This window comes from Hipposideros armiger, unplaced genomic scaffold (genome assembly GCF_001890085.2).
Source record: "Hipposideros armiger isolate ML-2016 unplaced genomic scaffold, ASM189008v1 scaffold_371, whole genome shotgun sequence".
NCBI classification, from domain to species: Eukaryota; Metazoa; Chordata; class Mammalia; order Chiroptera; family Hipposideridae; genus Hipposideros; species Hipposideros armiger.
In genome coordinates this window covers 413,845-433,292 of record NW_017731721.1, presented here as the reverse complement: position 1 = coordinate 433,292, position 19,448 = coordinate 413,845, and the positions used below count along the sequence as shown (strand labels likewise).

Here is a 19,448-nt window from a genome sequence, read left to right as displayed (position 1 = left end):
CGGGACAAGCCTATCAGCATTCCTCTAGCGATGAGCGGCAGCTCTCTAGGAGCCAATGAGTCCCGTTCTCTGATAGGAACCCGCCAATCCCTTGTGTCGTCACTCGGTCTCCTGTAAAATAGAACCAGGACCTACGCTTCCTCGTAGCGAGCCTGGTGGCGGCTGTTTGCGTTGAAACGTGACCGTGGACCGACCTTAAAGGGGAGGGAGCAGAACTGGGCAGGGACCCCTTAAAGCGGGGCGCACTGGTGCCTGCCCCTTTAAGGGCGGGGCGTCCGCACAACTGAATCTGAACCTCAGATTACCCCGAGTTTCCGTCGCAGGCTGCGAGGAAAGGCTGGCTGTTCAGCAGGGTCCGGGTGCTTGGCGGCGGCGGCTTCATCCCCGCTCGTCCTCCCCGGGCCCGGAGACACCCCCGCCCCAGTCATGCTGAGCAGAGTATGGAAGCAGCTGACTACGAAGTGCTATCCGTGCGACAGCAGCTATTCCACGAGAAGGTCCGCGAGTGCATTGTGAGTGCGGGACTGGGCTGGAAGGGTAGGACCAAAGGGGGTTGAAGCACAGGTGTCGCGGCAGAGGGAGAAGTTCGGGTCGGAGTGTGACCACCTGGCCTCAGCGCCGTAAGATCCTGCCTGGACCAGGGGTGAGTGACGAGGGGCCCCACCCGACCGAAGGACTGGCGCCTCAGCTGGCTAACCCCTAGATCGGATCAGCTGGGTAGCTGCGGGATAAACAAAGCCGGTTGGTTTCTGTTCCTCCCCTCTACACGTCCCTCCGCCCGCCCTCCCCCCTGTCCCCCACCCTCACCGGTGTTCTGGGCGTGAGTCCTCTGTGTCAGAGAGTCCGCCCATCTTAGTCGGATAGTCCGAGAAGGATGGGCTTGATTTGAATTTACTCCCCAAACCCCACTGATGTTTGTTAAAGGGGAGTTGAACAGGGGACTTTTGTGGGTCTCCCACTTTGGAAGAAGGGACTCTTGCTGGGGTGGAGTCTAGTATGTAGAGATGGAGAACAACTAAGGTTTCCCCTTTTCTCCTTCCCACCACCCCCCTTATGGGTGTTTGTTAGAAACCCTGCAAGCCCAAGTTCCTATTCAGGGATTTCCCCTGTGAGTGGTTCCCCAAAGTGATCCAGAGGGCACCTGCCTGCCTTCCTGCTCCCTCACTGACACCTAGAACTGCTGAACCTGCTGCAGCAAATGAACTCTTCACTTCTGGGCTGGGGGGCACCCAGTGGCGCTTAGGAAGTTGAATCTTCTTCAGGCCTGCTTTGAACTGTCATCTCTCTTCTTTCTCCTCTGGCTTCCTTGGAGCTCCCCAGGGTAGCACTCACCCCCATAATGCTAAATGGAAGGAAAAGAGAAAGGTTTGGAAGAATAAAAGTGTTAGTGAGTGGGGTCATCTTTCATTTTTCTCAGGCTGGGCTCTGGGCAGCCTCAGATTGGAGGATTGGAGAAGGGGTAAAGTAAACCACGACTTAACTAGGTTTGCCCTTATCTGTGAGGACTGAAAAGTAGGGAGTATATCAGTCCATGTGTGGAATGCCATCTCTGCTTTCAGGAAGCCTTCCTTGTGTCTCTTAATGGATAGTCCCACATGAGGGGGTTGGGTGTAGTGTGGAGGCTCACCCAAGCCTTGAGACTGTGTAGGGCCAGAGGCCCACATTCCTAGAGAACAGGGAGGAATGAGACCTTGGACAGAGAAGCAGCCTCCTGGGTGGCTCCCCCTTCCTTTAGTCCAATTAGCTCAGGACATCAGTGCTGGCCAAGGGCAGCCTGAAGGCTTTTGGTACCTCCTCCACCTGGCTCCCATCCCTTGCTTTAGAGAATGACCTAGCTTCTGCTGGAACTGCGTGGAACTCCAGCCTGACCTTTTGAGCCCTCCCACCTTCCTGGCTATTGCGCAAGCACAGGGCAGAGCAAAAGGCTGTAAAAATCCTGCAGTTACAATCTGAGTGGCTCATCCTTCTCTGCTTCCCTAATGTCAAAAACTACAACTTTATCCTAGACCTATGGCTCTCTTAGGGTCTCTATAACTTCTTCTCTCTTTGTATAGGTAGTTGTATGCAGATTTCCTGTGGGGTCAGCTCTTCTTGGTGATTGGAGGACCCACGAGATTGATCCTGCCTTCTTGGCTTACTTCAAATGCAATAATGTCTCTTCTCAAGACTCCCTGATTGTGGAGCCAAGTTGAGCAGTGTCTTCTCCCCTAACCAATAGCAGCTTACTTGGGGTAGGGTAGGGATGCATGCATGTTCAGAGTAACTGGCCAATTTTTCCTTTAACTGTCAATTGGAGGTCCAGTCACCCAGGAGCATGTGTCAGTCCCTGAGAGGCCTGGTCCTAGAGTTGGAAGTCACTTGAAGTAGGGACCAGAGATTGACAGCCTTTAAAGGGGTTAATACTGACTGCAGAAACTTGGTAGATGTTTGGCCCCAACGAAGGCCCACTCTTAAGGGCAGAGGATTAAATGAGGTCCAGAGCAGACCTGATCTTTCAGGGCCTCTGAATAAACAGAGTAGAAGTTCAAACTTGATCTAGAAACACGGTTCCTACTTTTTATCTCCTGGATCTTGGGTCAAGGTGGCAATGGGGGTGGAAGGAGAGGGAGTAGAGTGCCAGGACAATGCAGACATCTTCTTCTTCCCCTCAAACTTGCTTCGCCTTCCAATGATGTGCTAGCAGTAAATTCTCCCTGGTTCTGTGGCCCGCTTCAGGTGTGTGTACACGTGCATCTCTAGTTTTCTCTGCCCATTTACCAACCAGGGTATGGCTGAAGCTGTTTTTTTCCAGGAAAACCCTCGTAGTGCTAGACATGGTGCCATTTCCCCAGGTTCATGGAATAGCCCATGTCTGGTGCTTCTTAGAGGCCCCTGAGGCCCTGACTAGAAGGAAGTACCAGAGAGAAAGATGGAACCCCTGGAAGTATGGAGTCTTGTTTTGGGGAACTGATCCCATGAAATTAACCAAGAGGCCACTTGAAACCTATATAATATTGCTAACCATTGTCACCCCAATAAATTTAATTTAAAACAAAAATAAAACAGAACCCATTGGGGCTGTGGAATGTGCTGGGGATTAGAGCTTCTCATCCCAACTCATGCTCTGCCACAGATCTCAACACTTCTGTTTGCAACACTCTACATCCTCTGCCATATCGCCCTGACCCACTTCAAGAAGCCTGCTGAGTTCACCACAGGTACCTGTGACTTTCCTCCCTTCTGCCTGCCCTCTGCCAGTGTGTTCCCGTTGTCATGGGGCCAGCCTCAGGAGAATTGGGCCTCTGGTGCCTGCTGGGAAAAGAGAGGTGGCTGTCCTGAGACCTTTTCCTCTTCTGCCTCTTCTGCCTTTCTACCTCCACAGACAGGGACAAGGTGGTACAGTGGCAAGTCTAGATAGAAGTGTTCACAACCAATATAGCTGGTAGGCAAGTCCTGTAACTTTTCTGACCTTCAGTTTCATCCTCTACACGATGGGCCTAACAATCTCTACCTAGTCCATTGTTATTATGTGGACCAAATGAGATGGTTATTGTGAAAGCCCTCTGTGAACCTAAAGTGGGCAACGGCAGGGTGAATGTAATCATGGGCACAAACTCTGTCATCTCTCCTAGTGCTTCCACACCCAGGACCAGAGACCTCCCTGACCACTGGGGCCCCAGAACCTGGTGATGGTAGCATTTATCTTTATAGAGAACCTGAATGTGCTCAGATTGGAGCTTTCCTTCCTGTAGGCATTGTGTAACTGGCAGGGGGTGGGGGGGACACACACACTTGCCTCAGTTCCTATTCCCAACCTGTCCCGATCATCCTGTTCTGGCCCTAGCCTTTCCTCCTGTCTAGATGGCTTCATGAACCCCCACTCAAGAAGACAACTACCCCTCAGTGTAATTCTCCTGGAGACTTTCTCTGTGAATCTCCCCTCCCCCACACCCCACATTTCCCTTCGCTGCACCCAACCACTGATGTAACCAATCTCACAGAGCTTACAAAGAGGAACCTGTGATGAGAGAGATCATGGGAAGGGAGGGAACTGAAGGAGGTTCTGGCCCGTGCTCTCTCCACCTGGGACCACTGATCTTTAAGCTGCCATCTTGGCCAAAGAATACAAGTATGTCATGGAGTTCATAGCATGAGCTCTTCCAAGCCTCCTGTCCAGCTCTGCCGCTGTGGGTACAGGCCCTTCTCTCAGGGGGCAGGGAGGAGGCAGGGGGGCACACTGCAACACAGATGGTTCGCAGAGAGGCCCACTGATGTCCTGCCTTTTCCCCATGCCTCTGTCTCTTGTAGTGGATGATGAAGATGCCACAGTCAACAAGATTGCGTAAGTGTCTCCTGAGCACCTGGCACTAGTAGCCTTTAGAAGCTGAGATCTAGTGAGGCCCTGGAGCTGGGGAGGGCAGGAAGTGCGGTATCACAAAGTAAAGAGAACGTTTCTGCTTCCACCCCATTTCTGGCTTCTTCCAGCTTTACCCCACCCTGGGGATGCTTGGAAAAGCTGTTCTTCCTGTCTCTCTGGTTAGAGCAGGAGTTTCTGGGATCCTCATGGCCAGGAACTGTCAGCTGGGGCCTGAGTCACCATAAATGGCTGCAGCTTGGCTTCACCTCCCAGCAGTCATTGGGAAGGGGATAGGGTGGGATGAAGACTCTTAGAAACAGAGCAGGAGATGGGGAAGGTGGAACCCCTGAAGGAGGGGCATGCTTGGTTCTAAGAGGATGGGCCTTACTCCAGGCTGCTATTATTCACTAACAAGTATAGAGAAAACTACAGAGATGATCCCTCTGGGTCAACAGATTACAAGAAAGCAAACTTCCCTCCTTGATGGACCAAGTAGAGAAAAATGTCCCTTCTTTTCAGCCATTGCAGCCCAGGACATAGGTCTATAAACCTGGGTTTCCGCCCCCTTCCCCCGCTTTGCTTTAGTACCTTCATGCAGGGCATAGCCATGTGGGGTGACTCTGCTCTTATTTGTGCTGAAGAAAGCAAGCTCAGAAATCCACATCCCTGAGCAGAGAAGAGAAGCCAGGCACCTTAGCTTGGCATCATGCCTGATTCACCCTACAGGCATGCATGGGAGGATCACATTCCTGGGGACAGTCTGGGCAAGTGACATGGCAGGTGACCAGATTCCCATGAATGCCTGAGTTGTGCCTATCCTATGTGCCAAGGCTTCCCCTGGAAGTAAGGGCTAGAGTGGGAAGGGTGCGGGAGGGAGGGGCAGTGGACGGCTCCTTCCCTAGGTCTGTCACACTGCTACAGCCGGTTCTAGGAGAAACCACAAGTGCGAACAGGGCTTCATGGGCCGAGGGAAGTGTCTGAGCTAAGCAAGGGTACTACCCCTTCTCTGCCCAGGCTCGAGCTCTGCACCTTTACCCTGGCGGTTGCCCTGGGTGCTGTCCTGCTCCTGCCCTTCTCCATCATCAGCAATGAGGTGCTACTCTCACTGCCTCGGAACTACTACATCCAGTGGCTCAACGGCTCCCTCATCCATGGTGCGTGGCTCCTGGTTGCAGCTTGGGGTGATGATAGGGAGCACATAGGGTCAGGCAGACACAGACAGCTTTGGGCTCATCGGTCATAATCACCCCATTCCCCAGCTCCCCAACATCAGGTCAGTCCCCAGTGGGTTGGGCCCTCCCTTTCCTGACCACCTCTGCCTTTTTTTTTTTTTTTTTGTAAGTGGTTAGAAAGCAGTTTATAAGAAGAAAAAGTACCTTTCAAAGAAGTAGAAGCAGGCCTGAGCAGTAGAGCTCAGTAAAGTGTGGTTCAAGGGCCATTATCAGAAGAGAAAGTGCACTCCAAAGAGTTTGGAGTGGGCCCAGCAAAAGAAGCTCAAAAGGCCTGCCTTTCCTTTTTTTGCTGTAGGCCTCTGGAACCTCGTTTTTCTCTTCTCCAACCTGTCCCTTATCTTCCTCATGCCCTTTGCGTACTTCTTCACTGAGTCTGAGGGCTTTGCTGGATCCAGAAAGGTGAGTGGTGGTTACACCAATCAATCCAGATGGGAAATAGGATTCCATTCATATGATTCAAGTAAAGAGATTTGAGTGAAGAGACTATTTGCGGAGGTTTAGTCAGAGTTGAGAGGACCTACAAGGACTTTGAGGTGCTAATGACAGTGGGAAGTCATTACCACCCCTACACATGAGGAAGCAGAGGGAAGAAATAGCTTCTGGAACCTACTAATAGTTGAAGCTGGGGAGGTGGGGCCGCCCAGCAGAGGAGCTACTGGTCCTTTTCATTGGGCACACTGAACAGGAAACCAGAGGGCAAAAAGCTCATGTGACACAGATCTCAGGAGTCAGCCTCTCAGGATAAGTCAGGGGTGAGAAGGGATCTCGGGGTGGGGGTGGGGGATGCAAATAAAGAATATTTAGGATAAGGAACTGCCCCAGATTGTGGGGTAGGAGGACAGATTGATTTAGCAGAGTAAGCGGTAAACACACTCCCCTGTCTCCCAAATGCAGTCCTCTCTGGTTCCCTCAGCCAGGCTACCATCTCCCATGTTTCCTTACTTCCCCACACTGTCCTGATGTTGACTCTCCACCCCCCAGCCCCCTTCACCTATTGCCTTTTCCCGTAGGGTGTCCTGGGCCGGGTCTACGAGACGGTGGTGATGTTGATGCTCCTCACTCTGCTGGTGCTGGGTATGGTATGGGTGGCATCAGCCATTGTGGACAACAAGGCCAGCAGGGAGTCCCTCTATGGTGAGAGGGCCAGCTTCCTTCCCACCCTCCATGCTGAGTGGCTCTTCAGTTGGCTGATGTTCCCTTGCCTGGAACAACTGTATTCCTCTAAGGTTGGGATCATCTCCATTAGACTGAAATTTTGAAGTGATGGACTTCAGACCAAATCCAACCTGTACAAATGTTCCACTGGGCCCGTGGAATGATGTAAAAAAATATATGAGTCGGTTGCTAACATTAGTTAAAGTTGGGAGGTTTCACATTAATATCCAGATCTCTGGCTTTGCTTGACAAGGTTGAGGATCTGGCTACACTAGTCCCTGGTGACTAGAGCTGAATGGCAGTTGTGCCCTTTAGGTAGGGCTTAGGATCCCCGCAGTGTGCTCTAGTCCCTGCCACGCCCTCTTCTGCTGACACGCGTCAGCTTTCCTGAAGTGCATTACTTGCCTAAGCCCTGTGGGCTTTTGTGTTGTATCCTTGCATAGTTTCTGAGGCCTATCAGCCTCAGTAGGCAGGGAAGAGATGGGCTGACTTTACCTTTTTTTACCCTTAGACTTCTGGGAGTACTACCTTCCCTACCTCTACTCTTACATCTCCTTCCTTGGGGTCCTGCTGCTCCTGGGTGAGTGTTCAGGGTCTGGGAGGGAATAGGCAAGGTCCTTGGGCCAGAGCCACCAGGGTGGAAGGAGAAGGAATGGAGGGGGTGGGTAGGGGAAGTGGTGGAGAGAAAAGAGAAGGGCCTGGCAGGTGACTGGCTTCTGTCCCCACAGTGTGTACTCCGCTAGGTCTCGCCCGCATGTTCTCCGTCACTGGGAAGCTGCTGGTCAAGCCCCGGGTATGTAGTGCACCTTGCCCTCTGACCCTGTGGAGTGGGCTTCCTGCAAAGCTGAAGCCAAACAGTGAAGCCACCCTACGGTTGTGTATGGCACACGTTGCAGAGAGCCACAGCCTTAGTCGGCTCCTGTATCCTTCATCCCCATCATCTGTACCTGGTTACCAGACATACAAAGCAGAACACAAGGCAGTTGGGAGGGATGGATAAAGTTGCTGGCCACGGGTAGGGGAAGGAATGGGACTATGAAGCCGTGAGATGAACAGGGTGCTCTTGGGGCCCTTGGGATCTGGGAAACTCTAAAATTTAGTCCCTCCCTTTCCCCTGCTCCTAGCTGCTGGAAGACCTGGAGGAGCAACTGTACTGCTCTGCCTTTGAGGAAGCAGCTTTGACCCGCAGGATTTGTAGTGAGTTACAGTTCTTCCTAGCTGGGATGGTGGGCATGGCTTGGGCAGGGGCAGCACCATCTTCTCTGCCCTCAGATCCCACCTCTTGCTGGCTGCCTTTGGACATGGAGCTGCTGCACAGACAGGTCCTGACTCTGCAGGCACAGAGAGTTCTGCTGGGTATGTGGATTGATAGGGATTGGGATACCTGGGTTTCTCCAAGGAGAGTAGCCTCATTCTAGACTCTTGCTAACAGTTCCTATCCCTCCACAGAGAAGCGGCGGAAGGCTTCAGCCTGGCAGCGGAACCTGGGCTACCCCCTGGCCATGCTGTGTTTGCTGGTACTGACGGTGGGTATACCAGCCTTGGTGGGGGTGGAGAGTAGTAGGCCCTGAGTACTTCAGGCCTTCTCAGGGAAGAGGGAGGAGATGCAGGGACCTGGTTATCCTCAGTAATAGTTGCCTCTCACTGAGTGCCTACTCTGTGTCCTACCCTGTGCTGAGCACATCAATCCCCATTTTGTAGATGAAGAAACGGAGAAGTTAAGGAGTTTGCCCAAGGCCACACACGGCCGCTGCATAGTTAACGAAGGTTTGCTCTGGGGTAAAAATAAGGGTTGAAATACAGTCTTTCCCCCCACTTGTCAAAACCTGGACTTGAGAATAGGTCTTATTGCTCTGGAGGAAGAGAGCCATTTTTCTATTTGGGCTTTTTGCAATCCTTCCACCCGGAGAGGGTGCATCTTATAATACCCTCAAAGTTGCTCTGTTGCTAGCACCAGCCTTGAGGAGGCCCCACACAGCTAATTGGAAACTGAAAATGTTGGATCAGTGTATCTGCTCTTTTTTTTCTTTTTTAACTTTTTAAGAGTTTATTTGAGCCCAGAGTGTTTACACGTAACATTCAACTCTGGATACAGCTGTGGACTGGGGTAAGGATGGGATCTGTGACCTTGCCTCACACAGGGACTAGCTGTGCTCATTGTGGCCATCCACATCCTGGAGCTGCTCATCGATGAGGCTGCCATGCCCCGGGGCATGCAGGTACTGGGCTGCCCTCCCACCTTATCTTTTGGGGAGGGCCTAGGGAAGGCTGGGATAAGGGGACAGGAGCTGAGGCCGGAGGGAAGTCTAGGTGCTGGGTGGTACTGATGGTGGGTAGTGCTCCACAGTGACACTGCTCCATCTCTCAGGGTGCTTCCCTGGGCCAGGTCTCCTTCTCCAAGCTGGGGTCCTTTGGTGCCGTCATTCAAGTTGTACTCATCTTGTATCCTTCTGGAAACCCACCATTGGCATTATCCACTGAACCTATCTTCTCTGGGACTCTGGGAAGAGCTGTGGTGGGAGTGATGGGAAGGGGGCAATTGTTTACCAACATGGTATTGGTGGGTCCATTCCACTGGGGGAGAGGGGTCCATTCCCTTTGAGATGAGGCATTAATCCTTGGAAGCACGCCAGTTCTTCCCTAACCACAGTGGCAGTTACCTGATGGTATCCTCAGTCGTGGGATTCTACAGCTCTCCACTCTTCCGGGGCCTGCGGCCCAGATGGCATGACACAGCCATGACACAGGTAGCTGGACAGGAATAGAGGAAGCCTTCTGGGGGCATGCATGGGGACTAGGTGCTGGCAGCTCTGCTACCTTACCTCTCCTTTCCTTACTCCCACCCAGATAATCGGGAACTGTGTCTGTCTCCTGGTCCTAAGCTCAGCACTTCCTGTCTTCTCTCGAACTCTGGGTAAGTAGCAAAAAGAGGTAAAGGAACTGAGTATGTACTGATGGTAAGCAGGCACTTCATATACATGTTTTCCCTAATTGCCACAACAAACCTATCCCTCCTGTTTCTCAAAGAGGCTCTGTAAAATGCCTGTGCTGAGCTTCAGAGTAGTATTACTTCAAAGCTCATACTTACTCCATCCCACAGCCTCGCCATTTACTTCCATTTGGTGGAAAGGCACCAGTTTTCTGCAAATCTTCCTTTGGACTGGATTAGCTAATAAACATTCTCATTTTTAAAATGAGAAACAGAGAACTAATTGATTTTTACCCAGTTGTATAGCTAGTTTGAGGCTGTCTCCTAAACCTCAGCTGAGTACTTTTTCCGTACACTGGGGCATCTCCTATCTTTAGAGCTATGATCTAGAACTACCTGGTAAAAATGTTCAAAAGTGTAACTAGTTCACCCCAAGGTCATATGGGAATTGCATAGGTAATTCCCCCTCCACCACATTGTCACCCATATAACATAAATGATTTAGTGTTTAAATCAGTTCTATTTGGTCCTTAAGTTAATACTCTCTCCCCTATACCATTTGTACTTAAACCATGAGGATTTCATAGGAAACTAGGCTTGTAGGTCCACCAGTTAGTTCCTTTAGGTTGTATGCAGGTAGGAACACTTTTTCAAAATTTTTGATTTGTGATGATATTATATTATTAAGGGCTCAGTATGTGTTAGAAGAGTTCCTGGCACATATAATGCTTTATGTGTGCTGTCTTGCTTAATTTTCATAGTTTCATAATATTCTTTATAGTTGAGGAAACTGAGGCACAGATGTTTAAGAATTTGCCCCAGATCACAGTTAGTTGGGGTGGAGTTTGGATGTGAACCAAAGCAGCCTGATCAGAGTCAGAGCTCTTAGCCTCCACAAGGCTCTGTCTACTGAAAAAATACTTGATGACCAGCTTGTAGGTTCCTGACCCAGCGACAAGTGGCAGGCCCAGGGAGCTCTTCAGGACACCTGGAGCCAGAGGGGACCCCACTGGAGGAGAAGATGCCAAACTCTGGAAGGGAAGTTGGAGCAAGCTGCTGACACTTTCTTCAACAGCCCTTACTGCCCCTGAGACGGAGTTTAGGAGGTGGGAATAATTGAAGCATAGGAGAGGCCAGCCTATCAGTTACAGTGTTGAGATGTGGCCACCAGGAGGCAGCAGAAAGCTGGGTGCTGAGCCAGAGATGGGCTGGGGAGCCCACCTCACATCCTGGTCTTTGTACTTCAGGGCTCACTCGCTTTGACCTGCTGGGTGATTTTGGACGCTTCAACTGGCTGGGCAATTTCTACATCGTGTTCCTCTACAATGCAGCATTCACGGGCCTCACCACTCTCTGTCTGGTGAAGACCTTCACTGCAGCTGTGCGGGCAGAGCTGATCCGGGCCTTTGGTGAGAGGGAGTGGGGGATGCAGGCTGGTGGGGTGATTGTGACGTGGAGCCCTCTGGAACAGTGGCCATCCCAGCAAGGGAGATGGCATGCTGTCTGGCTGGTTTGTCACCTCCCTCATCCTCCCATTCTGTGGCCTTGTCTTATCCCAGAGGACTGGACCTATCTATGCCTTACTTTTGACTGCTCACCTCCCCTCTTCTCCAGGGCTAGACAGACTGCCATTGCCTGTCGCCGGTTTCCCCCGGGCATCTAGGAAGACCCAACACCAGTGACCTCCAGTTGGAGTTGGAAGGGAGAAAACTGGACACTGCTATCTGCTGCCCAGGCCTGGAGGACCACCTGGGCGGGGTGATGGACCTTAGGACCTGGAAAGGGTTGGTGGTAGAGGGGAGATGAGCCATCTGCGCTGTTGCATAACCTGAGCCAGAGTTTGGGACCAGGCCCCCCCCCCCTGCTTTTCCAGATTTAACTCTGAGACTCAGTATGGGGTGGGACTGGGTGACTGGGTCTGCCTCCTGGTCCCAAATCCGTTTACACATCAATCTGCCTCACTGCTGTTCTGGGCCATGCCCATAGCCATGTTTACATGATTTGATGTGCAATAGGGTGGGGTGGGGACAGGGGAGGGACTGAAAAGGGGCAGTTGGGAGGCAGATTGTCTCTGCCTCTGGCCCAGAAGAACCTAAGCACTGTGCTATCCTGGAGGGGTTTTGGACCACCGGAGAGACAAGGGCATGGGGAGGAAAGAGCCACAACCATCAGCAATAAAGTTGATCCCAAGGTTTGCTTTGGTTTTTTAAAGGGCCTGTCTCTGTGTCTATTAAAACAGCTTTGCTCCTACTAGTCCTGAGTCTACCAACTGAGCGAAACAGAGTGGTCCTGCCCACCATCCTTTTCCTTCCCCTCCATTCTCATTGCTAGTGACCTTTGGGCACTTGGGTCTGGTGTTAGGCCATACAATTAGGCAGTGGGAAGCTCCTCCCCCTTAGCCTTGTCTAAAGCTGACTGGTCCCAACTCTTCCTTATACTCAAGGCCTTATTTTGGTGCCTTAGTTACTGGGGGTAGGTGAGCATGGGCGTAGAAGTAGGATAATCTCCCCTGTACACACACATCCTCATCCCTATCCTCCCTGACTTGACTATTGGGTGTGGAATAACAGAAGTAGCTGACTGACAAGGGTTTGTGATCTACCTCAGAGAAGAACCTAACTCCGTCTTTCCAGAGGTTATCAGTGCCTTGAACACTATGCAAGCCCCTTGCTCTGTTGGGGTTAGGGGCAAAGTTTCTGCTCAGGCTTATGCAGATTGTGCATTGTACAACTTCTAGGGCCATTATTCATCTCATAGTCTTAGCTATAGTTACTACGACTATTTTCTTGTAAATTGTAGTCAGGTGTCTTAAGGGATTTTTTTTTTCCCTAAAGTACACAAAGTTGCTGTGCATGCTAGCCATGGAGCTGAGAGGTAAATATGGAATACCAAAAAAACAAAAAGAAAAAAAAAGTGTAGGTGCCACAAGTATTTGCTGAGCACCCTACTATAGGCCAAGCACTTTGCCATGGGAATACGATAAACAAGCTTGTGCTTAAGAAATGCTTTGTCTAGTAAGGGTGACAGGAATTCTAATACTGTACCACAATGGATGGCAGTTAATTACTGGCTCTCAAGGAAATAGAGGTGGGTAGTGTCAGGACATTAGAGAAGGCGTCTTAGAGAAAGTGATTTCTAAACAATAGTAGATTGGTGGGTGAAGTGTCCCGGGCTCAAAGCCTCTGAGATGAGATCTGAGTGGCTGGAAGCAGAGCTCCAGGGGGTCCAGAGAGGGTGAAGGTTAGAGAGGTGACTAGATGAGAGGTGAAAGGAAATTATCATTAGTTTGTTAGAGACTTAAGCACCCACAGCCCTCCAGCAACTTCCAATTGACAAGTTACTCTTTTGAAAAAAAAACAGCCATTGGGTATCTAGCCAGGACAAAAATGGGCCACATTTTGAAGCCCTAAACCTGATTCTGGGGGAAGCTCCCAGTAGAAGGCTGCAAAGCTACTAGGGAAAATGGTCTCCTGGTCCTGGTTACTACTGAGGAGGAGAGATGGAAATGGTGGAGGTTTGGGGAGGACCACAGAGAAGGGAGGCTCTGGCTATATGCCCGAAGAGCTTGGCTGGCCTTGGGCAGAAACTGGAACCCATACTTCCTGGTTGGTAGCAAAGGACATGGCCTGCCAGGGTAGGCTTTGAGAGAGCAAAGGTTCAATTCAAGTATCAGAGGAAGGTGGTTTGGAGCCCAGCTGAGACTTGGAGGTAGTAGAAGGATGCTTCTCCAGGCAACTGACGACTGTAAAGTTACTAGGTTTTCCCAGGCAGGTGACTGCCTGGTTTCCAGGATGGGACACACTTCAGTCAAGAACTGGACCGGCGGTGACCGGCTAGAGCCCCCGCCCTGGTGGGAGGGGGCGGGCCGGTCCTGGGTGAAGGGCGGGGGGCGGGGCCAGGGGCCACTTAAGGCGGAGCCCCAGCGTAGTGGCAGAGCCGGAGCCTGGCGGCAGAGCCAGGCTGGGCTGGCACCCACGACCCCCCTTCCCTGCTATGATGGCCCGTCAGTAGCAGGTTCCAGAACCCCCAAGGGCATGTAGGCAGAGCTAGCGGTAACCAGGTGCGCAGAGCCACAGGAGCTCTAGGGCACCCTGGGGCAGCTCTAGCTCTGCCTGCTGCGCTCTCTGGTGAAATGCCCAACTGACGGGCGAGCTGGTGAGGACAAGAACATTCCCTTTTGGCCCGAGTCTGCTGCATCCATGGCGCTGCCGGCCAGTCTGGTGCCCTTGTGCTGCTTGGTACTCTTGGCGCTGCCTGCCCAGAGCTGCGGCCCGGGCCGGGGTCCGGTTGGCCGGCGCCGCTACGTGCGTAAGCAGCTTGTGCCGCTGCTCTACAAGCAATTTGTGCCCAGCGTGCCGGAACGTACCCTGGGCGCCAGTGGGCCGGCGGAAGGGAGGGTGGCAAGGGGCTCAGAGCGCTTCAGGGATTTGGTGCCCAACTACAACCCCGACATCATCTTTAAGGATGAGGAGAACAGTGGCGCAGACCGCCTGATGACTGAGGTAAGGAGGACCTCTACCCACCTGTGCCAGGGCACTGCCAACTTCTCTGCTTTCCTATGGAAGCCCCAGAGGGTGAGCTGGGCGCTTCATCTATAGAGACCTTGATTTCAAAGACCTTACCCTTCTCCACACACACACACACACACACACACACACACACACACACACACACACACTCTTCTGCTGACTGGACTGAGTGATCAGGAGGGATCCGAACAGGGAGAGGCTGGGATGCGGAGGGGGAGGAGGGACTAGTGAGAGTGAAGCTGGAAGAGACAGCGAGGGCGGGGAAAGGGGGATGGCGGCAGGCGAGACGGGAAATGGCTGAGGCGTGGACCGGGGGTCAGCTACCGAGCCAGGCAGGAAGGGCTGGGGTGAGCTGGGGGCCAGGAGCTGGCTAGGCAGCAGACAGAAAGCTCTGCCCTTAGCCTGGCTCCTGACCTGACTGTGGAAAAGCTTGGTGAGCCAGAGATTGAAGGGGGCTGGGAAAGGGTGGCCAAGGGTCAGGTCATCAGGCCATCTACCTGAGGAAGGGCTGGACAGGAATTGTCTCTGGCATGGAGGAGGCATCCTGGAGCCAGGGAAAGGCTATTATTCTAGAGTCTAAATTACTATCTTGGGGTGTGGAAAGCAGTCCTGACTGAGAAGAAGAGACAGGCCCACCTGAGAATCAAAGGGTTACTCCATCCATCAAGCTCAGTTTAGCTCAGGGGCTTTCCTTGGAATTAAAGAATTAAAATAAATTCAACTACCATGTATTGAGCATCTGCTGCAGTCCAGAACCTAACCAACCTAGAGTGAGGTGAGTAATGCCTTGTATGAGAAGGACCACCTCTGGCCAGTGATCTCAAATGTCAGAACTGAAAGGAAACTTGGAGGTCATATTCTTCAACCCCTCCCTACCCCCTATTTTACAGTGAGAACTGGGCCCCAGAAGGAAAAATGATTTAATCAAAGCCTTAAAACTAATTAGTGGCATGGCTGGGACTAGAATTCAGAACTCCTGATTCTAAGTCTTATACACTTTCCATTACACCACCTAATTGTGTATGGAATGGGGTGGTGGAGGGAGAGGGAGGGGTACGGATTTCCTCTGATTAATTGCCATAGTTTTCCAGGTTACTTTGTTAGGAAAACCTGTCCAGTGGAGAAAAAATTCCTTCTTGCTCCTGCCCTGAAGCCTTCCTCCTATCCAGGGATTGGGAAGGGGACACTCCTTTCCTCGTTGGTCGTGGGATATGATGGTCCTTTCCTTGGGCTGCCACCTATAGCAGAGGGGGCAGAACAAGGGACAGGCCCAGGAAGGTCTCTGACAGGCCTGGGAACCCCCTCGGTCCTTCTTATCTCCCACACCCTGGCTGCAAAAGGCCTCCATTGAGTTGGCTCTGCACTGCGCTGCTGCCCCCGCAGGTCAAGGCCTCAAGGCCTCCTATGGGGACAAAACGACAAAAAGTTGGAAGGAGTTACCACTTTTTCTGTCTTTCCCCTTCCCTTCTCTCCAATCCTGCGGAGATGTATAAGACTAGGGAAGAAGGGCAGGGGGAAAGGGTCCCTCTGGCAGTTGGGAGAAACCAAGTCCGAGGTGAGAGGTCGGAGAAGGGGAAGAAAAGGAAGCTGTCCTCTCCGCGCCTCCTCCCGCTTTGCCCGTGCTATGGTGCGCGCCAAGGTCTCCGGCTCCCAGACTAGAACGGCCGAGATAACCGTGGTCTCACTCCCTCGGGTGCAGGCTTCCAGCCGCTGCAGCTTTTCCTCCTCTCCACTCCCACCCTGCAGGGGGCCCCCCAGATCCGCGCAAGGGCAGCGCCGGTTATTCTCAGGTGTTACTCCCACGCCTTTCTAGGCTGCATCTGGACCAGAGATGGAGAGATGGGTCTCTCAGAGCTGGCAGAGCCTGAGCTGGAACGGAGGGCTGGCCGAGCTGGGGGGAGGGGACCGGCAGGCCAGAGCAGGGATGGGGGGCGCGGCTTTCTGCCCTTTCCTCTCCCTGAGCCGGGGTGGCTGAAAAGCGCCTTTGTGGATGGAGCTGCTGAGTCCGCTTCTCCCGGCGCGTCCCCGGCCTCGGCCCGGGATTCTCGCTCGGTTAAGTCATCCCGGAGAATGGCCATTGTACTTCGCGCAGCCCCCGCCACCCCAACCCTTTTTCCAGCAGTCTTGATCCCGCATGCCTCCTCTTGGTCACCTCTGTGGGGGGCATTCGCACCATGAAAGGGTTAATGCTAGGGGCTGAAAGGAGGAGGAGGAAGGAAGGAAGGAAGGAAGGAAGCAGTGCCCGGTGCCAGGGAAGGCAACGAAACAAAAGATGAATCAGGCGGAGGGAGGGCAGCCGGGGCTTGGGGCGGGGGCCAGGCTCAAAATAGGGGCTCCTCTCGGGGAGCCAGGCTGCTCAACCCCTCCTTTACCAAACTTCTTCCACCAGCCATCTCAACTGTTGCTCTCTCCCAGGTTGAACTGAGGTCCCAGAACGAGTAGGGGTGAGGGACGGGAATGAAAAATGGGGGAATGAGCCAGGTATAGGTGCCCTCTCAACCTAAGAGGTAACCCCACAGTTCTCCAGCGATGCTCTGGAAAAAGAGTGCACATTGGCGACTACACCTATGCAGATTCTCACTTCCCCAGGACACTCAAAAAGCCAGGAGGGAGTGGAGTGGGGACGGGAAAACAGAAAAATTGACCCTCCGGTCCAGGTCCCTTTTTGCCCCCATGCTGGTGGTGGTGGTAGTGAGGAGACTGACTTTTTTATTTCCCGCCAGCGTTGTAAGGAGCGGGTGAACGCACTGGCCATTGCTGTGATGAACATGTGGCCTGGAGTGCGCCTACGGGTGACCGAGGGCTGGGACGAGGACGGCCACCATGCTCAGGACTCACTCCACTACGAAGGCCGTGCCTTGGACATCACGACGTCCGACCGCGACCGCAATAAGTATGGGTTGCTGGCACGCCTGGCAGTGGAAGCCGGCTTCGACTGGGTCTACTACGAGTCCCGCAACCACGTCCACGTGTCGGTCAAAGCCGGTACAGTAGGGGGTGGGTGGTGAGGTCTGCCCAAAGGGGCTCTCTTGGGGAAACTGAGGCAGCACATCCCTGTTGCGACTGTAGGGGAGATTCAGATGGGCGTTAGTGTTGTAAACCACCCTTCTATTTCTGCCCAGGTTGGGGCCAGATCTGTGGGAAATCGCAGTTGTCCCGGGAAATGGTGAGGTCTGCGCTGGGCTTGACCCACATCTTTAAGAATCTGTACTAATACCGCGGGTCTTCATCCAATCCTCTCTATGCTTGTTCTCTGCAGATAACTCACTGGCGGTCAGGGCGGGCGGCTGCTTTCCGGGAAATGCCACTGTGCGTCTATGGAGCGGCGAGCGGAAAGGGCTTCGGGAACTGCATCGAGGGGACTGGGTGCTGGCGGCAGACGCTGCAGGCCGGGTGGTGCCCACGCCCGTGCTGCTCTTCCTGGACCGGGACTTGCAGCGGCGGGCTTCTTTCGTGGCTGTGGAGACCGAGCGGCCCCCGCGCAAGCTGTTGCTCACGCCCTGGCACCTGGTGTTCGCTGCTCGAGGGCCAGCGCCGGCGCCTGGAGACTTTGCACCGGTGTTCGCGCGCCGGCTGCGCGCGGGGGACTCGGTGCTGGCGCCCGGCGGGGACGCGCTGAGGCCGGCGCGCGTGGCCCGCGTAGCGCGGGAGGAAGCCGTGGGCGTGTTCGCGCCGCTCACGGCGCACGGGACACTGCTGGTCAATGACGTCCTGGCCTCATGCTACGCGGTTTTGGAGAGTCACCAGTGGGCGCACCGCGCCTTTGCTCCATTGCGCCTACTGCACGCGCTGGGCGCGCTGCTTCCGGGCGGGGCGGTCCAACCGACCGGCATGCATTGGTACTCCCGGTTCCTCTATCGCTTGGCGGAGGAGCTGCTGGGCTGAGCGCTCTAGGCGTAGACACCTCCAGGCGCCCGCCGAAACGGGGGTGTGGAGGCTGAGATCTGCGGCTGTGGGCAGCAGATGTTGCTGATTGGGAGGGAGGGACGCGGAGAAAAATGAAGGCGGGACTGCCAGGTTTAGGGGCAACCTCCAACTGAGAGGAGGTGGTCCCGGGTCCTAGGTAGGTGGGGTTGATATTGGGTATTCCTTGATGAGGACTATTTCACCTCTTCTTCCCCAGTGCCTCAGCCCCACCCGATAATCTTATTTTATTTTCTATTTATAAATCGTAATATAATGATTTGCTTGCCCAGCTTGGCAAGATGAGGGGCTGGGACACTGTCTGACACAGCCAGCCAATCTGATGCCTGACATTTACCTGCAGGTGGGTTAATAAAGGGAAGGCTTCTGGGAGCTTATTGGAAAATATTTCTATTTTGAGGGTGATTCACCTCCAGAGTGGAGAGAAAGGGGACACAGTCTGAGACAATACCTTACACCCATCGCCTCTCCCCTTCCCCAGCAGATCTCTGCCCCCCCCATCCCCACCCCCCTTGCTTCCACCCCTCAGAGGAGGCGTTCTAATCGATCAGCGAGAGTCCAAAAAAGTCGTGCCCTTTTCTAAGCTGCTGGCCCCTTCTCCCACCCAGAGAGGACAACATTCTGCTCCCTATGGTTGCGTGCGTACCAGCTGTTGCAGGGGCCAGGGTTGTCCAAGGAGTGAGAGGGCATATGCATGTCTTTTCTCAGGCTCAGGCCATTGTGGGTACTAATACTCAAAGATTTCTGGCCCCCTATTGTCAGCCTGCCGTCCTGGTCTCACCCCCAAGGCCATCAATCAGCCTAGTCCCCATCCTACCATCATGTCAGGGTCTGGATGGGGCTGATGTTTTTTGTTGCTGTTGTTTTCTGGGCTGTCACTGGACCAACTGTGACCCGTGGCAGACCATAGCTAAGTCATAACTGATAGTCCCCACACATTCTTGGTCAAGAGAAAGAACTTGGACAGAAGGCTGGAACCTATTCCTCCTAAAGGGCTGCTCCTGGAGAACCACTTCAGCCCTGTGTATGGGGGAAATAGGCTCTCCAAGCAAGGGCATATAGGTGTTATAACCCAAGGGCCCTTCCTGATTGCTGTCTTGGTTGTTGTTTCTACCGGGTCTTCCCTCTTCCATTATTGCCGGTTCTGCTTCCCTGGCCTGGGAGTTTCTGGAGCCTTTGGCTTCCAACACAGCAGACACCTGAAGTCCAGGCGGACAGATGCCTTGGAGTTAGGAATGGAAGCCCTAAGGAAATTGGACTGCTCAGGAAGGAGAGTGTCTAGAGCCTGGGGGATGGTCAGATGTTGACGGTACCACCTGGACTCTGCCCTTCCCTGTAGCGGC

The 19,448-nt window shown here is 53.2% G+C and overlaps 2 protein-coding genes across 5 annotated transcripts; both read left to right on the top strand.

Moving 5' to 3' along the window:
* Window positions 1-90: 90 nt before the first annotated feature.
* On the top strand, window positions 91-11,863 carry LMBR1L (limb development membrane protein 1 like). Of its 4 annotated transcripts, XM_019662327.1 has the most exons (17): window positions 91-512; window positions 3,113-3,197; window positions 4,288-4,321; window positions 5,351-5,490; window positions 5,864-5,967; window positions 6,579-6,702; window positions 7,235-7,303; window positions 7,452-7,516; window positions 7,848-7,920; window positions 7,996-8,079; window positions 8,173-8,249; window positions 8,865-8,942; window positions 9,092-9,165; window positions 9,380-9,470; window positions 9,571-9,637; window positions 10,900-11,061; window positions 11,267-11,863. In XM_019662327.1, exons 1-17 carry the CDS (start codon window positions 441-443, stop codon window positions 11,332-11,334), a joined length of 1,467 nt encoding a protein of 488 aa, XP_019517872.1. In that variant the 5' UTR covers window positions 91-440; the 3' UTR covers window positions 11,335-11,863. The 4 variants fall into 4 exon arrangements, with proteins under 4 accessions (XP_019517872.1, XP_019517873.1, XP_019517871.1 ...); XM_019662328.1 differs by lacking the exons at window positions 10,900-11,061; window positions 11,267-11,863 and adding an exon at window positions 10,585-10,874 and having other exon boundaries at window positions 104-512; XM_019662326.1 differs by having other exon boundaries at window positions 105-512; window positions 7,848-8,079.
* Window positions 11,864-13,564: 1,701 nt separating this feature from the next.
* On the top strand, window positions 13,565-18,490 carry DHH (desert hedgehog signaling molecule). Its single transcript, XM_019662203.1, has 3 exons — window positions 13,565-14,154; window positions 16,905-17,166; window positions 17,441-18,490. The coding sequence occupies exons 1-3, from the start codon at window positions 13,852-13,854 to the stop codon at window positions 18,064-18,066; spliced, it is 1,191 nt and encodes a 396-aa protein (XP_019517748.1). The 5' UTR covers window positions 13,565-13,851; the 3' UTR covers window positions 18,067-18,490.
* Window positions 18,491-19,448: the final 958 nt, after the last annotated feature.

What these genes read in the sequence shown, in the direction of transcription:
- LMBR1L (XM_019662326.1), top strand. Translation starts at nt 441, where the DNA reads ATGGAAGCAGCTGACTACGAAGTGCTATCCGTGCGACAGCAGCTATTC. An exon ending in GCTTTGCTGGATCCAGAAAG is followed by an intron (nt 5,968 to 6,578) that starts GTGAGTGGTGGT and finishes CTTTTCCCGTAG; the next exon opens with GGTGTCCTGGGCCGGGTCTA. An exon ending in TGGGGTCCTGCTGCTCCTGG is followed by an intron (nt 7,304 to 7,451) that starts GTGAGTGTTCAG and finishes CTGTCCCCACAG; the next exon opens with TGTGTACTCCGCTAGGTCTC.
- DHH (XM_019662203.1), top strand. Translation starts at nt 13,852, where the DNA reads ATGGCGCTGCCGGCCAGTCTGGTGCCCTTGTGCTGCTTGGTACTCTTG. An exon ending in CAGACCGCCTGATGACTGAG is followed by an intron (nt 14,155 to 16,904) that starts GTAAGGAGGACC and finishes ATTTCCCGCCAG; the next exon opens with CGTTGTAAGGAGCGGGTGAA. An exon ending in CCACGTGTCGGTCAAAGCCG is followed by an intron (nt 17,167 to 17,440) that starts GTACAGTAGGGG and finishes TGTTCTCTGCAG; the next exon opens with ATAACTCACTGGCGGTCAGG.